The 12,995-nt window shown below is 41.6% G+C and overlaps 1 protein-coding gene across 1 annotated transcript; it reads right to left on the minus strand.

Annotated features, from left to right (window-relative positions):
• Positions 1-9,111: 9,111 nt before the first annotated feature.
• Positions 9,112-12,677, minus strand: LOC109909168 (52 kDa repressor of the inhibitor of the protein kinase-like). The gene is made up of 5 exons (XM_020508154.2): positions 12,390-12,677; positions 11,834-11,954; positions 11,558-11,665; positions 11,359-11,395; positions 9,112-11,263 (listed from the first exon to the last, which is right to left on the minus strand). The coding sequence occupies exons 1-5, from the start codon at positions 12,476-12,478 to the stop codon at positions 9,360-9,362; spliced, it is 2,259 nt and encodes a 752-aa protein (XP_020363743.1). The 5' UTR covers positions 12,479-12,677; the 3' UTR covers positions 9,112-9,359.
• Positions 12,678-12,995: the final 318 nt, after the last annotated feature.

Raw genomic sequence — 12,995 nt, forward strand, 5'->3', positions numbered from 1 at the left:
TCTGGTTCATCCTTGGGAGCAATTTCCAGACACCTGAAGGTATCAAGTTCATCTGTACAAACAATAGTACGCAAGTATAATGTTACGGCTTTCTAAGTGTGGTGAAGGAGAGTCGGACCAAACTGCAGCGTGTCGATTGCGATCCATGTTTATTTAAACAAACGTAAACACGACTAAACACGAACACTACAAAAACAATAAACGAAACGAAAACCGAAAACAGCCTATACTTGTGTCAACTAACATCAAACAAGGACATCAAGACACTCAGGACAAATAGGACAATCACCCACGAAATACAAAGTGAACTCAGGCTACCTAAATACGGTTCCCAATCCGAGACAACGAGAATCACCTGACTCAGATTGAGAACCGCCTCAGGCAGCCAAGCCTATACTAGACACACCCCTAATCAACCACAATCCCAATGCCTACAAAACCCCAATAGGACAATACAATAACCCCATGTCACACCCTGGCCTGAACAAATAATAAAGATAAACACAAAATACTTTGACCAGGGCGTGACATATAAACACCATGGGACCACGCAGCCATCATACCGCTCAGGAAGGAGACGCGTTCTGTCTCCTAGAGATGAACATACTTTGGTGCAAAAAGTGCAAATCAATCCCAGAACAACAATAAAGGACCTTGTGAAGATGCGGGAGGAAACAGGTACAAAAGTATCTACATCCACAGTAAAATGAGTCCTATATCGACATAACCTGAAAGGCCGCTCAGCAAGGAAGAAGCCACTGTTCCAGAACCGCCATAAAAAAGCCAGACTACGGTTTGCAACTGCACATGGGGACAAAAGATCGTACTTTTTGGAGAAATGTCCTCTGGTCTGATGAAACAAAAATAGAACTGTTTGGCCGTAATGACCATCGTTATGTTTGAAGGAAAAAGAGGGATGCTTGCAAGCTGAAGAACACCATCCCAACCGTGAAGCACGGGGGTGGTAGCATCATGTTGTGGGGGTGCTTTTCTACAGGAGGGACTAGTGCACTTCACAAAATAGATGGCATCATGAGGGAGGAAAATAATGTGGATATATTGAAGCAATATCTCAAGACATCAGTTAAAGTTAAAGCTTGGTCGCAAATGGGTCTTCCAAATGGACAATGACCCCAAGCATACTTCCAAAGTTGTGGAAAAATGGCTTAAGGACAGCAAAGTCAAGGTATTGGAGTGGCCATCACAAAGCTCTGATCTCAATCCTGTAGAAAATATGTGGGCAGAACTGAAAACGTGTGTACGAGCAAGGAGGCATACAAACCTGACTCAGTTACACCAGCTCTGTCAGGAGGAATGGGCCAAAATTCACCCAACTTATTGTGGGAAGTTGTGGAAGGCTACCCAAAATGTTTGACTCAAGTTAAACAATTGAAAGGCAATGCTACCAAATACTAATTGAGTGTATGTAAACTTCTGAACCACTAGGTATGTGATGAAAGAAATAAAAGCTGAAATAAATAAGTCTCTCTACTATTATTCTGACCTTTTACATTCTTAAAATAAAGTGGTGATCCTAACTGACCTAAGACATGGAATTTTGACTCTGATTTAATGTCAGGAATCGTGAAAAACTGAGTTTAAATGTATTTGGCTAAGGTGTTTGTAAACTTCCAACTTCAACTGTAATACATACATTAATGACTTTGACCTCCATATAGATCTTTTAAAGTTTTTCCGTAATCTGAGATTGTGTGAGTTCTTTAATAAGAGTGAAATTTACATGACTCCACTTGAAATGTCATCCTCAGTGAGATATACACATAGGTCTACTCCTAGACTTACTTGCCCTACTGTGAGCCAAGCAGGAGATGGAGCCATCAACCAAGCTGAGGTACCTGACAACTCTGAGAGAACCACATTTAGAGAGAATGGCTCTTAAGGATCCTTCTATTATCATAATGGGGTGGCAGGTTAGCCTAGTGGTTAGAGTGTTGGACTAGTAACCCAAAGTTTGCAAGTTCAAACCCCTGTTCTGCCCCTGAACAGGCAGTTAGGCCATCATTGAAAATAAGAATTTGTTCTTAACTGACATGCCTAGTAAAATAAAAAATATAAAAAATTAACAAAGGAGGAGGAATTTGCATACAAAACAAATGTGACTATGTAAAGCAGTGTAGCCTAGCGGTTAGAGAGTTGGACTAGTAACCGGAAGGTTGCGAGTTCAAACCCCTGAGCTGACAAGGTACAAATCTGTCGTTCTGCCCCTGAACAGGCAGTTAACCCACTGTTCCCAGGCTGTCATTGAAAATAAGAATGTGTTCTTAACTGACTTGCCTGGTTAAATAAAGGTTAAAAAATAATAATAAGCATTTAAAAAAATGAATGTGGCCCACAACTATCTAAAGGTGACTTCTATTACAAACTGAATCATGACCCTACCCTAGAATTCCAGCATAATATCATATCCGGCAAGCAGTACCGGAGCGCCAAGTCTAGGACCAAAAGGCTCCCCAACAGCTTCTACCCCCAAGCCATTAGACTGCTGAAAAATTCATACCCCCCACCACCACCTGTACATTGCTGCTACTTGCTGTTTGTTTGTTACCTATGCATAGTCACTTCGCCCCCACCTACATATACAGATTACCTCAACTAGCCTGTCCCCCTGCACACTGACTCGGTAACCCCTGTATATAGCCTCATTCTTTTTATTGTTTATTTTTTATTTTAGCCTACTTGGTAAATATTTTCTACTTCATGAACTGTACTGTTGGTTAAGGGCTTGTAAGTAAGCATTTCATGGTCAAGTCTACAGCTATTGTATTCGGGGGCATGTGGCAAATAAAGTTTGATTTGATATCCACAGTGGAAATCTATTTGGAATCAGGACAAATCACCCCAAAATAATGTGAATTTCTATATGTGAAATTTCCTAAGGTACCAACTTTTTATACAGTTTCTAAATTACACAAACAAGTGTCTCTTCCCCCAGGTAGACCCATTGTAGCAGTAATTGACTCTGTGATGTTCAGTGGAAATTTTAGAATGTAAATCTTGGTGGGGCAAAACAAAAAAGTGGGATGCATGCCAGCAAATCCACTACACAACACATGAATTGCACTATAACGGTGACAAACGGTGCCCACAAACTGTTAGGGCCTACATAAAGCTGTCCCGACAGCAGAGTCCCAACAGCAGTCCCAACACCTTACCACTGCTACACCTGGCTTTCAGCGGAGCCTTGTCTGGCAGTGAAACAGTTCATTCAGCCTCATTTACTGCCTTTAAAAAAACATAGCTGATATGGCTGACTTGCTTAAACAAATGTGGTTTCTACTAACAATTGAGATGTGCAAACTATGGCATAAGGGGACGACAAGCGGATAAGAGGCAATCCGTAATTTCAATTAAGACATTCATGAGCGAGCGACGATGGAGATAATCAATATAACTATTTGTTCAGCAGTTTTGAAATGTACAGCGACAGAATTCAGAACATGGGCTGTTCTTACAGTGTACTCCCTGTAAAATAAGTCAGAACTGTAGGATAAATAAAGTGAGCATTTAAACAGACAATGAAGACTATTACAATATTTGACGATTACATTTCTCTAAAACAGGTTATAGGCTACATGTGCACCACCAAGTTAGAAAAGTAGCTGAAATTAAGAGGTGAAAATAGACCAAATGATTAGGGTTAGGCACATGGGCAACTAACAGCTTAGTATACAACATACACTTAGTACTACTTTCTTAGCTACAGTATACATATCTTCCTGACATATTACATCATTTATGTAGCAGTATACAAGAAATTATTGGACTCACCTTGTGAAGGTGGTGCGGTGGTTCATTGTGGGCAAATCAAATTGGTATTCTCTGGATTTATGGTGGGAACTCTGAGAAAAAAAACACACAGCCACTCCAACATTAGTGATTGCTTTGCAATGCTGGCAGTTAGCTACTGATTCCTTCCAAACGACTCATTGTTGAATTTAGGAATACCTATGGAATACCTATGTAAGAATGCTGTTCATCGATTACAGCTCAGCATTTAACACCATAGTACCCTCCAAACTCGTCATTAAGCTCGAGACCCTGGGTTTCGACCCCGCCCTGTGCAGCTGGGTCCTGGACTTCCTGACGGGCCGCCCCCAGGTGGTGAGGGTAGTTAATAACATCTCCACCCCACTGATCCTCAACACTGGGTCCCCACAAGGGTGCGTTCTGAGCCCTCTCCTGTACTCCCTGTTCACCCATGACTGCGTGGCCATACACGCCTCCAACTCAATCATCAAGTTTGCGACACTACAGTGGTAGACTTGATTACCAACAACGACGAGACGGCCTACAGGGAGGAAGTGATGGCCCTCGGAGTGTGGTGTCAGGAAAATAACCTCACACTCAATATCAACAAAACAAAGGAGATGATTGTGGACTTCAGGAAACAGCAGAGGGAGCAGCCCCCTATCTACATTGACGGGACAGTAGTGGAGAGGGTGGAAAGTTTTAAGTTCCTCGGCGTAAACATCACGGACAAACTGAAATGGTCCACCCACACAGACAGCGTGGTGAAGAAGGCGCAGCAGCGCCTCTTCAACCTCAGGAGGCTGAAGATGCACAATGGACAGCATCCTGTCGGGCTGTATCACCACCTAGTACGGCAACTGCTCCACCCATAACCGTAAGGCTCTCCAGGGGGTAGTGAGTTCTGCACAACGCATCACCGGGTGCAAACTACCTGCCCTCCAGGACACCTACACCACCTGATGAAACAGGAAGGCCAAAAAGATCAACAAGGACAACAAACACCCGAGCCACTGCCTGTTCACCCCGCTATCATCCAGAAGGTGAGGTCAGTACAGGTGCATCAAAGTGGGGACCGAGAGACTGAAAAACAGCTTCTATCTCACTAGCCACTTTATATAATGCTTACATACCATACATTACTCATCTCATATGTATATACTGTACGCTATACCATCTACTGCATCTTGCCATCTTGATGTAATTAAATGTATCACTAGCCACTTTAAACAATGCCACTTTATATAATGTTTTCATATCCTACATTACTCATCTCATATGTATATACTGTACTCTATACCATCTACTGCATCTTACTGATGTAATGTATCACTAGCCACTTTAAACAATGCCACTTTATATAATGTTTACATACCCTACATTACTCATCTCATATGTATATACTGTACTCTATACCATCTACTACATCTTGCCTATGCCGTTCAGGCATCACTCATTCATGTATTTTTATGTACATATTCGTATTCATTCCTTTACACTTGTGTGTATAAGGTAGTTGTTGTGAAATTGTTAGGTTATATTACTTGTTAGATATTGCTGCATGGTCGGAACCTACACTATGAATGTTTAAATGATATATTCAATATAGACAAGAAAAATACAATAATTTGTGTGTTATTAAACATAGCACACTATGTTTGTCTATTGTTGTGACTAAGATGAAATAAGGTCAAATTTGATGACCAATTTATGCAGAAATCCAGGTAATTCCAAAGGGTTCACATACTTTTTCTTGCCACTGTATATTATTATTATTAATTTTGCTAAAAATTGGGTCTCTGCCCCACCTGCCCTGAATGACAGGTGGCCACTCGTGACGTCCAACATCTCTACGTTTGTGGACCACCACATTAAACCAATGGTTGAGAATCTCCCATCTTATGTCAAAGACACCGGTCACATGATCTCATTGATAGGGGGCTTAAGAAGGATATCGGAGGGCACCCTGCTAGCAACTTTTGATGTGAGGAGCTTGAACACTAACAGTTTACACACTGGAGACTTGCAGGCGCTACAACACTTCCTTCAGCAGAGAGACCCTACCCTTGCTCCATCCAATGATTGCATCTTGCAACTCACTGAACTGGTATTATTCAAAAACTACTTTGTCTTTGTGTCAGACTTTTACTTTCAAATTCGAGGTGTAGTCATGGGCTCCCATTTTGCCCCTAACTATGGGAACCTGTATGTGGGACAATTTACAAAACAGAGACGCACCACCTACTTTCTAGAATCCTCATATGGAAGAGATACATATATTATGTATTTTTGCTCTGGGAAAGAAGTCAGCAGGAACTAAATTAATTCCAAACTCTGTTAAACGAAAGCTCTGAATATCTCAAATTCACCATGCAGACTGATGAGAGAAGAATGAATTACCTGGACTTATGGATCATCAAAGAGAATGATGCATTACATACAGACTTATACACAAAGCCCACAACACCCTGCTACGGGCGGATAGTATGCATCCACTTCCCCTCAAGAATGGTATACCATATAGCCAGTTATGGAGGGTTAAATTCATTTGTGGCCATCTGTCAGATTTTGACAGCAATGCTAAGAAAATGACAGAAATTCTAAATGAGAGGCTACAAGGACAAAACTCTTAATTCTGCAATGATGAAAGTATCTTAAAAACCAAGAGAGTAATTGCTAAAAACTAAACCAAAGAAAAACAACGCAAGTGTTTTGCACTAAGTAGACCAAGTGGTCAGAGAAAATGAAAGCAATCCTTAAAAAGCACCTTTTTTTTTTACTGTACTGTATAAGGATAATGAAATTGTAAGACTGACATGCTCATAACCTGTCATTGGATGCAAAATATTTTATAAATAGGGCATGTAAAGTTATAGTCAAATACTGCATGGAAAATTATATTTACCATCTATTATTCAGCACTTCAAAAATAACAGTTTTGAAATGTGTATCTAGAATTTTTTGCTACTGGATTAAATGTTAGTAAAAATGACTAAATGGTGAGCCTATCATTCATTATCTGATGTATTGGTGACTAAACAAAACACAAAAAAAGTTATACTTTTAAATCATCTGGCCATAGAACATTCTTCCAAGTGTCTTGATGGTCGATTATGCCTGACGAAAACCAAACGGTGCATTCCAGAGTAAGAACCTCATACCAACTGTCAAGCATGGTGGCGGTAGTGTGATGGTTTGGGGATGCTTTGCTGCCTCAGCACCTGGACGACTTACCTTAATAGAAGGAACCATGAAAGCTAGACTTAGATAACAAAGTTTCATGACAAAATTTGCTCACAAAAAGGACCGCTGCGCCACCTTCCTGTTCAAGCATTCACAACACAACAAGGTGTTGTGTCCAAAAATGTATTTTATGCTGCTGCATAAATTATGTAATATGTCAGGGAGATATGTATACTGTAGCTAAGAAAGTAATACTAAATTTATGTTGTGTACTAAGCTGTTAGTCACCCATGTGCTTCACCCTACAAAATCGGTCCCTTTCCCCCTCATAACTTAGCCTACTGTTCTGACTTGGTGGTGCACATGTAGCCTATAACCTGTTTTAGAGAAATGTCATCATCACAATTGTAAGAGTTTTCATAGTCTGCTTATTTGCCCCCTTTATTTATCCTACGGTTTTAAGCTTGGAAAAGAGACTCTTAAACACAGACTTGGACCACACACCCTCTCCACCGAATAGCAGGCAGGGGAAGCAAAATAGGGATTGCTTTGCCAAGCTTGCAGTTAGCAACGGATTCCTTCCAAATCACTCCTTGTTGAATTTGCGATTTCCAACTTGTTGTTTGATGTATGTCCAATGGCCGATGAGCATTGATACATTTTATCTATAATTTCTCTTCATATGACAAGGTATGAAAATGATTTGTCAGTAGATTGTCGATGTGATTCATGATGATGACTGCTTGTCAAGCTTGCTAGCTCAGATTTTGAAAGTATGATGTTGACATGATCAGTTCAATTAAGGCTATGGTAGATTTAACGTGATTTTATATAATTGTATCTTTGGCCAATGACCTTGAACCTTCTTGGATGGGCACTTCTAATGTAAATCTATGGCAGCACCCAAGGGGGCTTGAATTTTCAAGCTATCCCTGTAGATTTTGCAGTGACGCAGTCCCCATGAGTGACAGAACACTGAGCCAATCACAGCGCAACTAGAGAAGATTACCAACCCCTATGCTCTGTATTTTCCGCTGGCTGACCATCCATCACAGAAAGCACTGAGCTAGACTGAAACACCTGCATTTTGGAGTTGCATTATTTAAGAAAAGCAAGAAAGACCACGTGTGTATGCAGCTTTATAATGAAAACTGATGTTTGTTTGCAAACTGATATGTGACACATATTAATGCCAAAATAACATGCAAAAGAGCAACAACAACAACAAAAAATGAGTGAGGCCTTGTTCTGGGCTCTGTGGGACTTAAGCACCATATTAAGGTTGTTGTTCCCAAGACATATTACAAAGTCTAGTTATTCTCAGAATTATTTCCAACAGGTAATTTTGCACCACAATAATGTTTAACTATTTACCATCTGGCCAGCTTGTAGTCCTAAAAACTGGAAATGAGTTACCTCTGGTTTGTTCAGCCATTCCTATGGGGAAAATGTATGGAAAAAATGTTGCTTTTTCAGATAATGTGGAAAATAAGGTCTGAGTTTAACACAGGCTTATGAGATCTTATGTTTTATTCTATGAGATAATATCAATCAGTTAACATGACCATTATGAATTTACCACAGACCTTAATTTCGGTGTAAAAAAAAAACTCCATTAATTAACTCATAGGCTTTGTCATTGTTGCATCTGTGGCTTTGTCCAACGAACATTAGCGGAATTAGTGCCTACAAAAGACGCCATTACTAGGTTTATGGCTCTCTTTCGGGATGACGATATCTACTTTGCAACTTTTGAGATTGGACTGCCCTCTTGTGGATTTTTCCAAATAATTTCAAGACAAAACTCAGACGTCATAGTAATAACGTAGCCTACAGTAAAATTGCAACATTATACGATTATAGTATCTTGGTATCATCTTCCCTCCTCTGTGCGAGGTCATGGGCAGATCACAGTAACTGGTAGACTTGTGCTTGTGGCACAAAGGAGGGACATTGTATAACCTTTTTTGTAAAGTTGTCATAAAACAGACTGGCAAGTAATGGTGACAAATACATATTTCCCCTCCAAAATTATAGTGGTTGCCTATAGTTAATTGCCTATAGTCCCAATTCAACATAAATGTATATGACGAATTCCCATAAAATAAAGAGCTGTATCATTCAAGACACCAAGTGGCATTTAATTAGAACAAAACAAAATATTTAAAAAATGTTTAATGGCAAAATTCTTAAGGTACAGAGCAATATTAATGATCAAAATGTTACACAATTATTCCCAAAAAACCTTGTCTAGAGGTCATATTTTACTCAGATTTTACAGTTACCATTTTCATGAAACTATCAGACTAAAGCTATAATACAACAGCGAGACATAATTTGAATGTAATTTTAATTGGATTTTTGTACCCTTTATACGGAAAAAACTCCACAAGTTCAAACTTAACATGCTATATCACCACAGTGCTGATCTCAGACTCGGGCTCGGGTTCAGGCTCATCCTCGGGGTACAGTCTGCAGTATTTTTCAACCATGACATCCAGGTCATGCTTAACATGAGAGTTTATGTGGAGCACAGCTAGACTCTTACACCTGTGTTTGATAGGTGTGTCACTGAGATAAGTCTGTAGGCGTTTCCTGGATGTCTCAGAGCTGCCACTGTCCTCCAGCATCAGAACAGGCAGGGTGGTCAGGACCTTCAGGAAGCAGTTGACGTTGGGGAAGAACTTGATGTCCGACAGCTGAAGTGTCTCGTGGATGGTGGAGGGCAGGCGGACCTCCTTGCTCCGGTGCTTCCATTTGATCTTCCAGCAATGCAGCTCAGCGGGCAGCGTGTCTGGGTTGGGGAGGTCCTTGCGGTACACATCTGCATGGTTCTCCTCTGAGGTGTTGAACTTCATCTGGCCCATGATGGCAGGGACCAGGGACAGGCACTTGAGGGCTTTGAGGTTGCTCTGGGAGAAGATGTCGTCCACTTCATCGATGATGCCGCGGATCACCGGGACCGTCACATACTCCTTGAAGTAAGTCTCTGGCGGGATCTCGCCTGTGTCGGGCGATCGGTGCTTCCGGAGGAACAGACGAGGCACCTTCACCGGGATCTCCATGGTACCTGCCAGATTCACAGCCTCCTCAAACCAAAACTCATGGTAGACCTCGATGTTGTCGAAGACTTCATTCAGAGAGTGCAGGACAGCTGTTAGACTGTTGGCAGCGAAGAACACATCAAGGGCCTCCCCTTGCAGGTTTTTGCCAAAGGCTCGTGTGAAAGAAAGAGCATTTTTCAGGATGACCAAGGTGACAATAAACTCAAAGTCAGCCAGGGTCTCTGCGATTGAGTAGGCGTCCCCAGTCATAGCGTCAGGAAACTTGAAGTTCTCATTGTCCCGAATGCAGTCCATGCATAGCAGGAGGGACTCAAGCAGGTCCACAGTCAGTTCAAACACGTTGTGCTGCACTGTCCAGTTAGAGCTGCAGGCCTCCTTCAGCTCGGTTGCCTTCTCATAATTTCCCTGGTGGTAAACAGAGATGGCCTTCTCCAGTTCAGCCTGCAAGGATGGAGACTGCTTAAAGAAGTTGCCAATCTTTCTCAGGGTTGCCATGACAACCTGAACACTGGGGAAGGGAAGGCTGTTGGCCAGGTGTATATTCAGTGCGCAGGTGGAACAAGGCGTGTGCATTGCCATGGGGTACTTTCCCATCAGTCCGACTGCCACAGCTTTCATCTTAGTGGCAAAGGTGCCGGTGGCTACATGGGCCTGGCCACGGCAGTCCTCCATCCTCAGCCCCCACCCTTCTGTCACTTGGGTCTCTAGCCTCTCCACCAGTGAGGCCTCGTCCCCCTCGAACGGAAGAAAGTCCAAGAACTCCTCCCTGAGAGTGTTGGACTGATCTACAAACCGCAGAAAGAGAGGCAGGTGTCTCTCCCCAGCGAACTCCACCAGGTCCCCTGTGACCAGTGAGAAGAAGCGACTCTCTCTCACCTCCATGAGGACCTCCTCTCTGACAGTGCCCTCACAGACGTCTAGGAGCTGGCTCTGCTGGGCCGTGGAGAGGTACTCCACATTCACTGCGGTGGCCTCAAACCGTCTCCTCAGAGCCTCATCTCCAGCATTAATGCGGTACTCCAGTAAGGCCTGGAAATTACTGGGATCTCTCTCCAGTCCTTCTGGGACATTGGTCTCCAATGGGATGTTCTGCTTTCCTAGCATGAAAACAATCTCAAACAGAGACCTCAGGTAATCTCGGAACTCCTTCTCCTCTGGGGACAGCTTGATTTCCTCCTCAGCGGCATCTTGACCCTCAGTTGCCTCAATGTCTTTCTTTGAGTGGAGCTGTTCAATGGAGGATGCCACTGCAAGGAAACAAAAAAATGAAATTCGATATAAGCTTATGTTTAAAAGGTGTATGGATACAACAATACTTTTAAACAAAAACAATGCAACTTACATCTTCTCTCTTTAATTCTCCTTATGTCTTCTTCAGTCTGTTAAAACAATTATTTGAAACATAAGACAATGTAACTATGTTAACTATTACATTGAAAACAGACCTACAGAAATATAGCCAGTAGTAGTTAACAGAAATTTTCCTTTTTGAAGCAACACAAGGATATAAAGTTCTAGTAAAAAAAGAAGCGATATTATACCAATTCTTTGATCCGCTTGCGATGTCTGCTATGAGGATTTTTGAGGTGGCTTGTTAAATCAAATATGGTTGGAATAGCAGTATCCTTCAGTACTGTTCTGTAAGGGCTCTGAAAAACAATAATGAAGACAAAACAAGTTATTCAAATACATGAATATCAAAACACACAGCTCAAGACCTCTCAAATGTAAGATTATGATCATCTCTAAAAAGACAGATTGTTCAGTGAGGTAGACATGTTTCAAACAAAGACCTTTGTGGTTTGACATGTACTTACGGTTTTACAAACCATAGCCGGGTCAAAGTGTTTGGCACACAGTCTGTAGTGTTTATTGAGTTGGTCTGATGTTTTCGCCTCCAGATCCGCCCGACGACAGTTCTCAACCCAGAGCCTACATCTGAACAAACCAGAATAGGAGGGGTTAGGTGGATTTTTTTTATTGGCCTAGTTACCTGTAAACTATTCGTTTTAAAGAATCATGGTCCAGACTGATTCATTTATTATTTAGGTGTGTTAGTGTTGGGGTGGTACCTAATGTATATATGTCCCAAAGTTTCAATAGATGTACGATGGATTTACACCACAAATGCCATGGTGGCTAACTTATCTGTGAAACTCAGCTACAGGCAAATGTCAGCACTGTAAGCCACACACACCACTTGGCTCGCTGCAAGTGAGCTGGCTAGCTAGCTAGTTTCCACATACGAAAGTTAGCTATGATGACTAGCGTGCTACTGAACACAACTTAGCTACATTTAGCAAGCTATCGTATAACTGGTTACTCCCCGAGAAAGGTAGGGGTTCATATTGTGACGGTCAGACTTTGTCATACCTTTCTGGATCTCTTGGAAACCTGAAAAAAGCCAAATCGGATTGAGTGCTCTTCCTGGTACAATTTGGAGCCGCGCAAAAATTGGGCATTTTGCATAAACGTCTATTCAATTTCAAATGAATTTAGTATTCAGACATATGCTTTGCGTTTGAATAATGTATATTACACAAGCTAGCTACCTGTTACTTTGAAATTAACCTAAAAGGCGCGCAACAGTGCTAAGGGTGGCCTGGAGGATTTGAGAAAGAGGAAACCGAACTGCTTCCGTTCAACAAATAATGTACGTCACAATGATGTCTTGTCACGTGCTCATTTGTGTTGTCTCTATGCACAGATCCAGGATCAGCTCTAACTAACAACCATTACACATTTACATTGTAAGGGTTAAAAGAAAAACGTACCTCGGATCAGTGTAAAACCCGTGAATAGAGACTTCTAGATGACTGTGCGTCTTCTACGTTACACTAACGATTTCGTTACACTCGTGTAAGAGGTACCCCAAATTTGCAAAAATATAGCTAGTTTGTCATGGCAATTGGACATAGGAAATATAGTCAACTTTAAACGGCTACGGTTCGGATTCATGAAAAAAAAAAACACTAATGT

This window comes from Oncorhynchus kisutch, linkage group LG18 (genome assembly GCF_002021735.2).
Source record: "Oncorhynchus kisutch isolate 150728-3 linkage group LG18, Okis_V2, whole genome shotgun sequence".
Classification (NCBI taxonomy): Eukaryota; Metazoa; Chordata; class Actinopteri; order Salmoniformes; family Salmonidae; genus Oncorhynchus; species Oncorhynchus kisutch.